The 16,571-nt window shown below is 40.7% G+C and overlaps 1 protein-coding gene across 1 annotated transcript in view; it reads left to right on the forward strand.

The window, feature by feature from the left end:
- STARD9 (StAR related lipid transfer domain containing 9) overlaps positions 1-16,571 on the forward strand; it is a 117,705-nt gene that overhangs the window by 97,578 nt on the left and 3,556 nt on the right. The window contains exons 24-33 of the mRNA XM_018564877.1: positions 54-293; positions 837-4,704; positions 5,687-5,884; positions 8,265-8,439; positions 9,192-9,328; positions 9,575-9,584; positions 11,031-11,136; positions 12,707-12,858; positions 14,203-14,267; positions 16,214-16,419. Coding sequence (XP_018420379.1) covers positions 54-293; positions 837-4,704; positions 5,687-5,884; positions 8,265-8,439; positions 9,192-9,328; positions 9,575-9,584; positions 11,031-11,136; positions 12,707-12,858; positions 14,203-14,267; positions 16,214-16,419 — 5,157 coding nt within the window. The remainder of the gene's footprint in view (positions 1-53; positions 294-836; positions 4,705-5,686; positions 5,885-8,264; positions 8,440-9,191; positions 9,329-9,574; positions 9,585-11,030; positions 11,137-12,706; positions 12,859-14,202; positions 14,268-16,213; positions 16,420-16,571) is intronic.

Raw genomic sequence — 16,571 nt, forward strand, 5'->3', positions numbered from 1 at the left:
TAAACTAATAAGAATGACATTTATGGCATCTGAAACTAAAGGTTCATTTCCAGTTGATAAACAGATAAAGAAAATCAATGAAAATGACGAGAAAGCTTTCAGTGATACAGATGATGGCAAACTAGGTGCTTTAGAGGGAAAACCTGAAGATCCACCCCCAGCTAATAAACATGGGATGATAAAGCATGACATATTTGAAAAAGAAACAGACCAAGATTATGGCAAAGATGCTTCAAAGGATACAAATGACAATCATGTGACAGCCACTCAGGATTTCACTACTTCTGGGAGAGGTTTTCAGAATCAAATTGGTTACACTGTTACTAAAAATGATGAGGAATCTAATTCTGCTGACACTAGTAATGCTATAAACAACATGCAAGAAAACCAACCCTGTGTTGATCAACCCTTAACACCAGATTTTGGAAGTACATACCCAATCCTTCCATATTATGACACTGTAATGCAAAGTGAGCATGTTTCTGAACAGAAATATAATAAGACTGAACTTGAAAGCACACATTATAAAAATGCAGACATTTTACCTAACAATTCTGAACCAAAACAATCTCACTTTGGCTTGAAAAAAATGGTAGAAGATGGTGTCAAGGGTGAAAATCATCAATCAAGTTCTTCCAGGATTCGGAAGTGTAGAGAAGGAAAAATGTTTTTTAAACCCAAAAATGGGGAATCAGAACTTGGTATACCACATGAAAAAGAAAACGGTGCCACCAAGAATGAAAGTACAGAAAAAGGTTCTGCAGTATTCATTGTAAATAATCCGGTAATACCCAAACTATTTAATGATTTTAACTCCGCTGTTCATTCATTTGCAGACGTGGACGGCAACATTTCTTTTGGCAGTACTACTGATAGACACAGAAATCTTCATGGAAGATTTGAGGAGGAAAGTGAACCAATACATAACAAAGGAAGGGAAAGTTACCAAACAAAAGACCAAAATTTCAGTGCCAAAGCCCAAGAGGAAAACTTGCTTGTGCAGGAGACACTGGACAAACTTCCAAGTAAAAATAAGATCATGCAAATAATTGAAAGCCCTCTGGCAAAGGATAAACTAGAAGAGAAAACTGCAGTTATCTTCTCACAAGATCATCAAAACGCTACTTGCAAATCTGAATCTATTTACCCTGTTTTAGCTAATTCTTCTAATGCCTGCACTTTGCCAACTGCTGCATCACCTGTTAACTCTTCTCAGTGTATGGAAGAACCAAATGAAGCACAAAATGATATCGAGAATGACACCAATAAATGTCAGTATCCGATTGCTCAAATCCAAGAAGCGAACAAACAGACTGAAATGTCTTTAAGTTGTCAGCCATCCAGTTTCAGACCCTGTCAAGAAACTGAGCCAACAGAAAAAGCAAATGTCGACTATGGCTCGGGTCATATATCTGAAGCATCCATTTGTACCACTTATGAATTTGAACATAATCTTAAATCCAAATTAAGTTTGCTAATGGACAAAGGCACACCTCAATCTACAGAAATGGTGGATGCCTGTGGAATACATGTCATATCAGATCATACAATAGTACAATCTGATCCATCTTTACAACTGGGATACAGAAGCAAAGAAAATGAAGGAATCCAAAACAATATTTGTTTGACTGAAGCAGACTGTGGAGAATATCCTTCAGAGTTGAATAGATCTACTGGGATTTCCTCTGGAGAAGATGACACAGAAACATCCAGTCCTTTAGTCTCAAGTGGCCTCACAAGCTTGAATATTGGATCATTGGAAACTCTGTCAGTATTAAATGAATGTAAATCAGATATGGATGGAGCTATTCATACAGATGTCCCTGGTGACTTTTCTCACCTTGCATTTTCTAAAATAAACACATCACCTTGCACTATGTCTAACAAAGCTCACTGTTCTACCCATACCGTTTCTGAATGTGTACCACCTACCGGGGCACTTGCTGAGTCACATTTGACAGAATCCCAAGAGTTCCCACCTAATGGATTACCCTTCAGATTAAGATCGGAATCTTTTCCACAAACACTTGTTTCTAGCACCAAGACCATGTGTAACATAGAAGACCATTCAAATATAGAGTCAACGGATCGCTCACAACATAGTGTAGCAGGCTGCAAAATAAACAGTTGTTTTGCTGATCCCTACCAAGCACCAAACTGTTTTGTAAATGCCCAAGAAAACACTGTTGGACATGCACATTTCAAGGATGATGGCACTGACAATAAATCCTACATTCCCAATATACTGCCATCTAATCTTCACAGCAGTTTATTTAACGACTCATCAACACAAACACAGACATCAGTAGAAGATATGGTTGAGAATAAAGAAGGTCTTCACTTTTCCTCAAGTGACATTAATCCCTTTGTTCACTCTTGGCAGCAGGAAGTTAGTCCCAGGGCTGGGTGGAGGAACTGTTCATTTTACAGTGCCAGTGATGTATCTTGCAGTAAGTTTCAGGCTACAGCTGATAAATTAATAAGGTGCTCTAGTGTTAATGAAGGGCTCAATTGTCACAGCTCTCCTTTTAATTCTCATCTTAGTTCCTATGCAAATGCTAAACAAGCATCCAGCACAATAAGCAGCTTTGGAGGAAATGATTCCAGGCACGATTTAAATTCGCTTGATGGTTTTCAAGCTCATCTATTGGACGAAACTGATGCTATACACAGAAGAAATGATATGGAATTTGTTGGAACATCTGGGTCACAAGTAAGATTTGAAGACGATTCCCAGCTAGATGAAATAATGATCCTCTACACTTCAGAGTCAGAGACTTGTACTGAAAATGACCAAAGAATGTCTTATGAACAAAGAACACACACTAAGCCTAGATATCGTAAGACCAGCAAGCACCAAAGAAGTAACACAGATGTGTCATCCTCAAGGCAAGTTAGGCAGCAGAAATCATTTCCTTGGTCCAATGTTCAGAGCATGTCCTTGCATTTATCACAGCTGTTACAGGAAACCTCAGAACTGCTGGGAAATTTGTCCCAACAGCGTGAAAATGTCCCTTTTGATGCTATTGGATTACAGAAAGATGCTGCAGAATCGGTTGACAAAAAATCAGTCAAAGACGCTTTTACCCAAACTTATGAAGATAAAGGTATTCAGACGGATAAGCTAAACATTAACAGTGCACAAAACTATGGCACAGAAATGAACAGTTTCCTAAGCCCCTCAGAAATAAATGTTATTGTGAAGGTAGTTGGAGCAGATTCATCGGTTCATATTCCACACAAGAGTCATTTAACAGGGGCACAAGATAGTGATCAAAAAACAAAAGTTAGGAGACAAAGCCTTCCAAACTTGCATGACTATGTGCCTTCTAAACCAGCAGAGCATGAGTCTAAATCATCACATGTACGAGCATCTGCCCCATTCCTAAATGGCTCAAAAGACATGTCATCTAGATCTCTTCAAATTTCCTCACCTCGAAGTCCTCCTGTTTCAGCCATTTTCAAGAAGTTCTCAAGGGAGATTTCTCCTGCTGTAGTAAATAAACCTTCATCTGGTGTTGTTCAAACTATGAGATGCCACACTGCTAATCAAGGAAACAGCATGATGGTTGATCGGGCTTCATCACCAATTCTAACACTAAGGGCAAGTAAAAAGCCTTTTGATAAATTTGGACCTGAAAATCATTCCAATGTACAAAACCTTGAGAAAGTATCTCAACATAGGAAAAGGAGAGAGCGCAGAAATCATGATCTACAAGTCGCCACTTCTCAAATAGAAACAGACAGTGAAAGCATTTTTTCTTCTGATCAGGGAAATCGAGAAAATGAATTTGAAGGTGGGCATTGCAGCTCTCTCAGAGAATCTCCTAAAAGAAGAATAGCAACACATCAAGTTCAGAGATACAAGAGTGAAGGTTGCATTCTGCAAAACAAACACTCTCCCTTTACCAACCAATTTAGTAGCAACTCAGAGATTTCAGGTTATGAAGACAGAGAAGATAGAAAAGACTATTTTAGATCCATCCAACCCAAAAAGGTACCTGCATCCACATTTGCTGCTTTACCGGCATGGGAACGCCCTCAGTCACTTGAAAATATCTCTCAGGTGGCACAACCTGTACTGGACAGACACAGGCAGCTCCTAACAAGAACAACAAGGAAAGATTATGGCGCTGATGAGAATGATATTGTTAGTAGTACCATAAATTCAAGTTATCCATGTGCAAAAATTGAAAACTACCCATTCTCGCGTTCTCAAGTAAGTGGCTTTGACTTGCAATTGCAAGAAGACAGCTTATCTGTAGTGGAGAGTGAATGTAATACCGACATTCTTTTAGGTCAAGAGCCCACTTTGGCAAACAGTCACAAGTCACATAATTATAGCTTGCAGGATCTGCCACTTCATAATAAGTTCAGCAATTGGTCTGGGGTTCAAGGTAGTTTACCAAGAAATGTACAGTTGCTGTTGAGCTATCCCAATCTGAGTATGAAACGGAGTCCCTCTAATCCATCTCAGGAAGAGGTGGAAAGCCGATCTCGTGAGATTGAAAGGCTGCAGCGGGAGCGTGCAGAGATCATGTCTGCAGTACACCTGGAGATTAATCCACAGCCCCTTACTGTACAGCTAGCAGAAGCCAAGCTGAGCTATGGAATTGGAGAAACTGATGCACTACTGAGAGTGATACAGACAGGAAAGATGGATCATCAGGATCAGGTTTCCATAAAGAAACAGCTATATGAAAGGTAAGAAATAGTTTTATATAAAACTTTCACAAAAGTCAAATCTTAACAAAAATAGATTTTTTTTGTACTCGTTTTTGGTGTCCATTGAGGGACATGGGAAGTCTTTCAACTTTAGGATACACTGCCTAAAGGAGGATTGGAAGCTGGCAAACAATGTACGGCAGCTCAGGATAACCCCTCCTACTACTGCATTCATTCATTATATAGCAAAGCAGTACTGGCTTAGCAGCTGAGGGCTCATAAGCTGCCAAGACTACACATAAATCACATCTAGAATCATTGGGAGAATGCACAGAGAGTACTCTTGTGGCCTCTGGGGAAAGAATCCGCAAGTATCTGGGTGAAGGGAGATTTAGCTTTAAATTGGGAGATTTCCAAGCACTCAGGGGAATGCATTTTAGGGCATTATTGCCCATTTTTTCATCCAAACACCAAAATAACAGTGTTCTGTCAGGCAGGGTTGTATAGCATAACAAAGAAACACAAACGTATTTCAGCCTCCTGGCTATTTTTGCACACAACTCTATTGATTCCTTAGGACAGAGCTGCCCAGTCTCAGCCTCTCTGCTTAACTGGTTCCTTCAGTGACCTGACCAGACCTCTTATCAGATCATATACAGACAGCTACTTGCTTAGCTTGGGCTGGTCTATTAGGAATATTACACTATAAACAGTTGTGTATAGCTGTGTGGAGCCTTTCTTTCAGCCTTGACTCCAGCATTTCCTGAGTCGCTGACACCAAACAATTTGGCATAAAGTTGTTATATTTTGTGATCTAACTTCTGACATATATGTTCTATGTTAAAGCCATAGAATGAAAGTCAGACAGACAACATTTTCAGGAGGTGGTTAGCAATGACACTTTGTCCATGACTGGCTACCTTTCTATAGAATTTATTGACAGCTAGAAATGTTCAGTTGTATGTATTATGAGCAGATGAAACATTAATTTCTTTCATCTGTTTCTTCACCCTCCCTCAAGGCACATGAAAGCGATAGAAAATTTGCGCAAGGAAAGAGAAGAGCGACTGCAAAGTTTTAGAAGAAGCCGCAGCCTCAGCCCCCAGAAACAATTGAGTGCCTCTCAAACATCGCTGTCATCATTAAGAGACTCTGATTTGCCCAGTAGGCGCAGGGAGTACCTTCAGCAGCTGAGAAGAGACGTTGTGGATAGCACCAGGTATGATATTGATTAGTTGTGATTTTTGAGAAGTTTGGCCTTTCCAAAATATCTCATCATTAGTATACAATGCACACAATTCTGAAGCATCAGATGAGCTTTAGTTATAATGGAAATATGTGGAAATTATTTTCCTGTAGCAGCTATTGTCCTAATATTCAAGCAAAAAATATTTTCACTTTTAAACAACCTTTAAAGTGTATTTCCACTTTTGCAGCCAGATCGGGATAACATCTACTTTATATTTAAGGAGAACATACAAAAGAAGCACTGCATGTCACCCAATCATGGGCTTAGTCGTAGATTCGTAAGATCTCTACCACCAAGCCTGTGATTGGGTGAAACGCATCAGAGGGGGCAGACCTTGGGCGGGACACCAGTAATGTGGTACAAGCTTCAATAAAATATTCCAGTGGAGTCTGGTGTGCGGGCAGATTTTCTTCTGTTTGTATGGACCTACAGTACTTTATATTTGTTACATGTTCTCATTCACATCACATAACTTTAAAACACAATTGCTACTTACTTGTATAAGTGTTTTTTACATGCTTAAACATCCTACCTCGCTTCCCCCCTAAATAATGTTGAGGGGACTGAGGAGATAATGTTTACCATAAAAATCCTGTGTATGATCTATTCCCTGCTCTCAATGCCAGAGCCTGAACTTCATCCCCCTTTCATAGCCAAATGGGATTAGACTTGGAAATCACCTTCACTCCAGCAAAGATCCAAAAGATGGATCTCGTTTTCGTGAAATCTTCCATGTGCACCAGAGTCCAAGAATCCAATTACGAAATCCTCATATGATGGTACAGAACCCCCTCTAGAAGCCTCAGGTTGTTCTTATAGGCTTTTTCCAGATGCTGGCGATACAAGACGGTTAAGGGCTCACTACTCCACATTTTTTGGCTGTGCCCTAAAATGTCGGAGTTTTGGCGCAATGTCAGGAGAATCAGTCAACATTTTACAGATCATCACATACCATCAGAACCGTTGCACCCTCCTTTTACAGAACACTTCGATACCTATAAAATCTATTGGAAATCAGTCTTGAGTCACCTCTTAAATGCAAGACAAGACACAGAGAGCGCCTCCATCGCATAAAAACTTTTTAATAACGAATTAAAATTAAAGGTACTCACAAAGGACGAATAAAAACAGCCATAAAAGGGTCAGAACGAAAGGTGCATTTCCACCGGCTGTTCGTCTTCCCTGGGAGTGAAGTGGTTAAAGGTGCATATCCACCGGCTGTTCGTCTTCCCTGGGAGTGAAGTGGTTAAAGGTGCATATCCACCGGCTGTTCGTCTTCCCTGGGAGTGAAGTGGTTAAAGGTGCATATCCAACGGCTGTTCGTCTTCCCTGGTAGTGAAGTGGTTATACACCTTTCGTTCTGACCCTTTTATGGCTGTTTTTATTCGTCCTTTGTGAGTACCTTTTATACCATTTTTTTATTCGTTTATTAAAAAGTTTTTATGCGATGGAGGCGCTCTCTGTGTCTTGTCTTGCAGTGCTGAGGTTGTTCTGAACCTGGTGAGAGCCGCCCCGTTATCGCCCTGCACTCCTGAACATCATTGATTAATACTCTCTTGAACCAAAATCTGCTGGCGCGGTGTTTGATTCCGTCTGCCACCTCTTAAACGCAGACAACGCTTGCATCCCAGTTCATTGGCAGGAGAAAAGTTCCCTTTTTATTTCATTGTATCTTAATAAGGTTGAGGGCCACAGACCAATGGAGGATCTGACCCTCTCTCAAAGGGACCAGTCAGAGATCTATAAAAAACAATGCCTGGCATTACTGGATTACCTTTATATTGTCAGTGGAAGGAAAAGGCCTTGTGCTGAGTTCCAACTGAGGCATACATTCTGCTTGATCACCTCCCCTTACCAAAAGCTTTGTCTTCCCTCTCAGTTGTCTACTTTACCTCCCCTTCTCTGGTGCATTTCTGTCTTCACCCTATATCCTTCAAGTTTCTTTTCAGCATCCCTTCAGTAGGTATTTCTGCCCCTACTCCTTCTCTCCTCATATTATTCCCCCATGGCTGGCCTTCTTTCCTTAGCGGGTTCCTCTCCGGATAGTGACCACATCTTACAAAAGAGGAAGTGTTCCTCTCTCACCTCCTATTTTTTTTCTCTCTCCTTTTTCCTGTATCTCTCTCAATTAATCTAAATCTCAAGGGGCATTGCTCCAAACAAACATCCAAAGGGTAAGCGATATATGTTTTTAAAATATGTTTTGTAAATGGAAACACATAGCAAACCTATAGTGGGCTTTTCTCAAATTTGACTGCAATAGTGGGAATACCCTTTAACCCTGGCATCAACAAACAAATATGCACATCGGAGTGGCTGCAGAATTGATAGTGTCTCAATTGTGTTTTAGAATTCAGGAACCAAAAAGAAGGGCAGCTCAGTGTCCTTCAGAAATTGAAGCAATGCTGAAGGATTATCAGAAGGCTCGGGAAGAGGCCAGGACTGAGATTGCCAGAGCAAGGGACAAGTTACGTGAGAGGGCAGAGGTGGAGAAGAGACGCCTGCTGCAGGGCACTTTGCAGAAGGTGGGAACAGAAGAAACAACATGTCTGTATGTCTGTCTATCAAACACAACATTTGTTTATTCTCTAAGATCAGACTGGAATATGTACAGTAACCACTGTAGAAGATACTTGTATAGATGTATAAAATGTATTTGTATTTTTTAAATGTATTTTTTAAAATAGTGCCAGCCTTGTATAGTCCATGTATAGCGGTGAATGGCGTGTGAGACGAAAAGGTGGTACAAGTAACCAATCAGTTCATGTGCTGATCCATCCAACAATTTTTCATAATGATCTCTGTCGAATGCATACCGCATAGCTGCTCCTGGCGGTGCCGGCACTCAGTTCCTTTCTGCCGGCCCTCTGACAGCCTTCACTGAGCACCGGCCGAAAGGATAGATTCAAAAGCCAAAGGGGCAGAATTTACTAATCAACCACTGGATCACCAGGGATTGTGCCTCCTCACCCCCTCCCTGCAGAAATGTAAGCAAGTGAGGGGGCTCTTTCTTTTATTATGTGTATGTGTGGACGGGGGGGGGGGTTTCAAAATATAAAATTGCCAAATGTTATACTTTGACGTATGAAGTTTGGCAAGTAGCCCACATGGGAGAAGAAAATGTGTCCAGTGGCCCCCGAGTGCATTGAATTTGAGACCCCTGGTGTAAATCATGTAATGGTTAGTATTGTTTCAGTGATGACAGTTTTACAGGTGCTGGGTGAGATTGTCTGAATGAGGTGATATTGGATATAAAACAATGTATTTTACTTCATAGGAGGATACCAAAATGAAGACACTTGTAAGCACCAGCACTTTATTTACCAATTCCAGCCTCAGTCTGTCCTCGGGACCAACGTCAGGGTATAACAGTGGCATTACAAACACCCCTGCCAAGGGCAATAAGATCAATGTGAGTAGAACATGTAAATTATACCTCTGAACCTCATCTGTATGTCCTGGCACTATGCAGAGATGCTTTGTCAGCCACAGACCAGAACGCAGGCAAATAGCTTTGGTGGTGTCAGTGTTCATGCGACACTTGCTCACATATATACACTTCTCCCATGCTATTAAAATACCTTTAGAAAAATAAAATAGTTTTAGATATGCCCAGTGTGTGTATTTGCAATAATATCAGATCCTAAAAGAAAGATCTTACCATGAGGCTGGGTGTTCTTTTTTCTAAGCTGGTATCGCCCAAGTACGGCACAGAAAAAGGCTTTTCGCCTTGAGTTATGGCTGTCTATATATTTCCTGTCATTCTAAACATTAAAGGTACAGTGCATGGTGGATAGTCTACGTTATGTCAGAGAGAGAACAGACAGAAGAGTAGTCTACCCAAACATTCTTTGTATTGAATAAAAAATGTCAGGTTTATTTTGCTTTATAGATTGCAATAAAAACACTTTTTTTTAGTAGAGAGGGTAGAGGTTGGAACTTTTTCTAGTTATTTTTTTCTTGTGGTTCTGTGGGTTAATTTCCCTTCACATCCAGTTACTGGTTGTACCTAGGACAGAACGTGGGTATATCTCCTCACACTCCCCTGTCACACAAAACAAAATAGCCAGAAAAATGCCACTCTATGGAAAGGCAAATAAGAAGAGTTTTACGTAGAAATAGACTTTAGCTAAGAACTGGTAGCGGCACTTTCCGTCTACTCCTGGTGAATAAATGTATTTTTATGTCCAGCGTTTTTTTCATATTTACTGATTATACTGAGCAATATCCCATATCATATGTGAAAGCCAGATTGTGCTCTCCGGGAGTGCAGGCCTGCCTTCATATCCACAAAATGTGTTCAGGTTACATCTTGCTATTCCGTTCCCTATATACTGTATTATTTCTTCCAGTTCCCTATTGAATCAAGTTCTCCATCCAATTCTGTTCCCTTTTGTGTGCAGTTCCCTCTTCTCATTCTATTACCCCTGTGTTCAGGTCCTCCCTCCTATCCTATTCATCATTAAGGGTGCGTTACAGTCCCAGTACTGCGCCAACATGTCACAGCCCACTGAGCTGAAAAAAGTACTACATGCGGTACTTTATTTCAGTGCACACCATGGCAACGCGCTGAACGTATTTGCCAGCGCATCCCTGACGCATTTGGGGTGGAGAGAGCCACCATCAGAGAGCATAAAACCCATCTATGCAATACTCAGCATTTGCCTACATACAAACAACGGTGACACAGGTAGATATAGAAGGCATAGTGGCCTCTGTTTTACCAAGAGAGTTGGGTCAGATCTCAGGTTCCATCTAAGGCTCTGACCTTGACTAGTGAAGTGGCAGCGTTCTTTAATTGGAGGAGATAAGCAAACTGCAGAACCTCATGACATACAATGCCATTGTTGAAGATCCGTATACCTAAAATACTCAGTGCATCGATTAGCTTTTCTTTGCTTCAGATGGGTTTTGCATTCCTATGCAAGTCTATGGGAATGCTGTTTGAAGCAGATCAAATGCACCTGTCCATGAGTTCTGAATGATCTCAGAAGCATCTCAAACTGATGCCATTGCCACAAAGGCCAAATCCTGTCAACGCAGGACCTTGTACTAGACAAGTACCTCTCTGTGTAAATCTTTATTTGAGTGGGCTCAAAATGTTTTTCTCTTTAAAAAGACTTCACCAATGGGCTTGGACTTGGAACTGGGATCTGGAAGAGGAAGATCTGCAGTGAGGAACAGTTATCTTTTGGTGCCCACCCTGAATGCATCAGCCTCTGGTATGTGACTGTTGTGATAATGTACTGTTAACAATGCAGATAATCCTTTCACAATCAGGGTTCCATAGAACTCTTTAACCATCAGTGTTAAAAATGATTAATGTATGAAATCAAATAATAAATCATCACTTACAATGTCTAAGAAGTAATCGCAAATTCAAAATGATGTGCGGCAATCAATAGCAAAATGACTTGAGTTTTAGCACTGCGACTAATGTATTATGCGGTGCTGAGCCTATAGAGGAATGAAAGAACAAAAATCCAATGAAATGAAGGGCTGGGCCAGGGACAGTTTGGCTGTGGAGAAAAGAACTAGATAATGCTGAACATCCAGCTAGAAAAGGCAGGCTTTATTTGACTTGCGTAAGCTTCTAATGCACACTCTGAGATGCTCCCAGCATGCAGTGATATCAGAGTAAGCAATTTCAGTACAGGAGAGGAGCCTTTACAACTGTGCAAGAGTGAAGGTAAGGCCGGAGTTCAGCTTTAATGCGTATTAATAAATCACCAGTAATCCAGAGGCAGCCATACTGGCTTCCAACGTGCTCTCTCTAATGGTAATGCTCACAGATACCAATGGTTACAATAATCCTCATCTGCCATTATTAGCTAATAATAATCTACTCCTCATCTGCAGTAACATGGCCAATAGTGTTGACTTCTAGCATTTTGGCAAGTTGCAGTCCTCTCCTGGGGGTGTGTCCTGGAGGTGTCTGGGACACCTGTTAGACAAACGCACACTATCAAATAGCAGATTGGACTACTTGGTTTTTGTAGTCCTTAGGGACATCCCCCAGCAGAATCAGAAACAGTACGGCCAGTATGTCTCCACATAGATGAATATTCCTGCAGGTGAACGAGCACTGACAATTGTGTGAGCCGGGGTTTAGTGCAATACAAGAGCTCTATGAGGTGGATGATTCCACACAAGACAAGAATGGGAAAAAATACTTCCGTTTGTCATCCTTGGGCCAAATATGTAGTTAGGAAGAATACAGAGTCTGCCTTGCCGGCAGCACTCTCAGTCCTTAAGCTGCCATACACAAGTGGAACTTCACTCGAAAAAGATTTGTTTTCAGAAAGAATTTTCCAGTATTTGTTTTTTAAAGGTATATTTTATTATGTTGCAATTTATCAGTACAACAAAGTGCATGGCCAGTTCTACAATTACATGTACAAAAGGGGGAACAGCAGCAAGAACAAGAGAACACAAACGTACACATTGGTCAATAGAGTTTGCTGCTCACACCAGTCTTATCATATCACATAATAACCTTAACATTCTTATGGATTACGAGACTTGTTATGGACATGAATAAAAAGGTAATCCAAAAGAAATCATTGTTTCCAGCAATGAAGACCAAACCTTATTACATTTTTGCAGACAACAATCAGTTTCATGTGTCTCTTTGTAAAGGAGGGAGCCTGGTTAACCAGTTTAACCCATAGGCCTAGTGTCGGGGGTCACAAAATCTCCAGTTTATAGCTATTGATTTCTAATAGTAATACTTTGTTAGAGATAAATAAACAGAGTGAATGTTTATATGTAACAGATAAACTTTCTTTTTAGACCCAAACATAAACCAGCCACCTCCCGAGAAAAGTTCAGCGGCTGAGGTATCACCAGCACACAGTGGTCACCCACATGGTCCCCTCCTGCAGTCTACGCCAGTATTATATCAGGATTTTGCAACCCAGGTTCAAGCCAGTGCAATGGCAGAGGTGAGTTCTGTACACATCACCTCATTCAATGTATAATTAACCCCAACCCTGCCTTTCTGAGCTCCAACCCATTAGGTCTTTTTTTTTATTTAACTTTTGCAATATGTTTATTATCAGTGAAAAAAAAGGCTCTGCCAGCGCACTTTTCCGAAGTATGGTCACCCAAAAGGCCAACTGCAGGTTAAGCTAGCAAGTGTCAGTCAGTAGAGGTTTAGAAATCAGGATGAAGTGTAAAAATGAAACCCCCCATCATGAATTAGAGTCTCAATTTCAGCTGGTTTCTGAGACCTGTGGCCTGCTGCTTGGTCTCCCTCTTCCCAAAGTGATACTTGCATAGAAATTTATGGCAAGACACCAGGTAGAGATCACAGTGTAGTCTGCCATTGTTGAAAGTACTCAGTCACCATAATTTGTAAGTACACCTGTACTGAGAGCAATATGGGGGCAACATCACTAATCTCTAGGGATGCACAGATACTTTTCGAGTACCAGTGCAGATACTTGGCATTTTCATGAGAACTACCACGGTTGCAGCGGTTGCAGCTGGGGCCTGGCTTTGGTGCTCCACCACTGTCCTGAAATCATTAGTCTGTATTGTTTTAGAAAAACTGTCACATGACAATAAACAAAAATGTATCAGTACTCGTACTTGTAAGTACTCGGCAAGTACTCGTACTCGCAAAACTGGTATCGGTGCATCCCTTTATTTATATTTATAAAAACAAAATCATACATTAAAACAGAGATGTACAAATCCCAGGAGCTCCGTGTGCTCCTTACAAATGACAGCTGACTCCTAACTTCTGAATTTTTCTCTAGTGTAGTCTTGGAGCTCAAAAGTATCGGTACATGTACTCGTACTTATACCAAGTACTGTACTTGGTATCTGTGCAACCCTACTAATCTCCTTCTAAAAAATGCCTATTAACATAATAGCCAGGCGACTAGCATTTCCAAATAGAGGGCTCGGCAATGGCGGCTAATGGATTTTTTTTTCAGTACACGTTTCCTTGAAGAGGTAGAACAAATGCCTTTACTATGATCAGTTCCACTACTACTCAGGTTGCCACTTACCTGCTTAATCTGCAGTCATACATTTAATGTGTATCTTCAATATGACCATAAATGTAAAAACACAAAAACGATTCTATGAGCACGATGTACACACAATGATGAGAACATTTCTTTTAGCAAAACATTCCATCATTTCATAGGGAAATGCCATCCTTAGGTTGCAGTAATTTCCGTCTAGGTCTTTACACACCAGTTTACACGGCTTCATCCATTTCTTGTATTGTATTGTTTTATACCTTTCCTACTGTTTACAAATTATTTGTTTTCTAGGTAATGGCCGCTTGTTCATACGACATAAAGAACCTGTTCAGTGGCCAGGCGGCAGCAGGTTGGATGTAAGTTTTTATACATTATTGTCTTCTTTAGCTCCTGCTTCATTTTCACTCATTTCCAGACATGCCAGTACTGCATATGCTGACACCTCCCAGCTAGAGAAAGGTTTACATGCAAAGCAGATGCCCTTTAACAAAAGCTTTATCCAATCATTCTCATGATATTAGTGTGGTATATGGTCTTGAAGGCTGCTGAGTCATTGGAGGGTGGGGTTGCTCAGTGCTATGAAAACGGCTTGGAAGGATTCAGTGATCTTTGAGGATGAATTGCTATACAGTACCTGCAGCTACATAGGTCAATGATGGCTTGTTTAGGGGCACATTTATACCATAACATGCCTTAAAGTGCACTTTACTACACATGTTATATCACATTAGCATTGGCTAAACGCAAGGTAATACATAATATATATGCATTGCGATACACACTTAATTGCACACCATTGGGCATACAGTGCACCTTAATGCACCAGTGTTATAGTGCACTGCAATGCACAGGTGCATATGCTGTGCATTATAATTGTGCAGGATCTGTTTTTTCTTGCATTAGGGTTTCTGTATCAGTTGCTTTTCACAACATGCTTAGCACACCAAAATGTGTGTGTTGCAATGTTTTGATGTGAAAAAGGTCCTAAAAGCTCATTCACTGCTTAAAAATATGTAAATACTTAAATGGCCATAGTCCACTTTAACCCTTTCGCTGCCAAGGACGTACGTCCTACGGAGCTACAAAAGTGCTTCCAGCTGGCCAGCTCAGTACGTCGTACGGACCTGGCATTTACAGTTCTACTATAAGAGAAATAAATGGATATTGCCCTATGCTTCCTTACTCATGTATTTCATAGCAAACGCTGGAGCAATTATTTAATAACTGTTACTTATGAAAATTAGATTTGACAGTAACTAGTATACGTTACAGTGCAGCTTGCCCTCAGACTTCAATATATTTGGTAGATTTTTCTAATTTGCCTGACAAATTGTTAACAAAAAGCAGTAAGCATTGGTGTGCAATGATCCATGGTAGCTAATCGCAAAGCAGGTTTTATAAGCGGACCAAACTAAAGCTTTTAATTAGGGATGCACCAATGCTGATACTGAGTATTTTGGGTGAGTACCCGTACTCGCCTAAATGTCCCCGATGCCTGTCCCGATACTGGAACTTCCGGCATCAGGAAGCCGGATGGCCTGGTGACCAGGGGGAATGGAGACGGCTTCCCAGCTAATGGGGAAGCCAGGCAGCGAGTCATTACACACCACCCGGCTTCCTTAATGGGACTTCCGGTAATGGTGAGTACTGTAAAAAAAAGATATCGGTACTCGTACTCGATATTAAAAAAAACGGCATTGGTGCATCCCTACTTTTCATAGGTGGTTATTGCATCCCAGAGCTCTCTGGACCGACAAAGAGAACAGAAAAGAACAAGTAATAACGGGCACTACTTATACTAGTTATGTTCTATTTATTTCCTGCAACACACAAGTAAGCTATACATTTGATTTCTATAGTCTCACTTGACATCTGTACTGTTATGAGAGCCCACCCTAATGCATTATGCTTAGGCTCCTGTAGATGAAGTTACCTCATTGGTAGCCTCATACCTATTGCTCCAACCACCACATTACAATGGAGTAACACCACCAACATCAAGATCTCACACTCATTATTTTGATTTCCAGGCTCTATTCTTGCTATGTATTATGTGAGGATAATCCCATATCTATCTATGAATGTACCTGTCCACTGTATTTGTATATCCACAATAAAAACATTAAACAAGGATGAGGGAAGTCATAATTGCCCATTTTTTTCTATTTACATACTGCATATGTGAGAGTTAGGAGCTCACCAAGAAATGTTGTTTTCAGAGCCTCCATCTATAAAAAAAAAATAAGACACAGAGGGTCTTTTCTATGTGTTTATTTAACACTTTGTTGCTTCTCTATTGCAGATACCAGACAACAGAGAAGGATGTATTGGTATATTACAAGGCCTTCTCATCGCCCACCAAGCATGGCTTTATTGGGGCTGGGGTCATTAAGAGGCCTCTACATAATGTCTGGGATATGGTAAAAGACGTCCATGCAAGGGGGCTGTATGACCAGTCCATCCTGAGCGCTTGTGTACACCAGAGAGTAAGCAGCACTGTTCAGCTGGGTGAGTGGCATGTTTCAATACATAGAAAAAATGTCTTTAAAGATCCCAGACTCTTTTTAAAACAAAGAAATAAAAGCACACATCTAGAAATGGGACCCAACTGGTAGATTATGTTTGCCTGTAGGGTTTGGTGAGTATGGGTAGTAATGCTG

The sequence above is a fragment of the Nanorana parkeri genome, unplaced genomic scaffold (assembly GCF_000935625.1).
Source record: "Nanorana parkeri isolate BGI_ZX_2015 unplaced genomic scaffold, ASM93562v1 scaffold791, whole genome shotgun sequence".
In the NCBI taxonomy this organism is placed as follows: Eukaryota; Metazoa; Chordata; class Amphibia; order Anura; family Dicroglossidae; genus Nanorana; species Nanorana parkeri.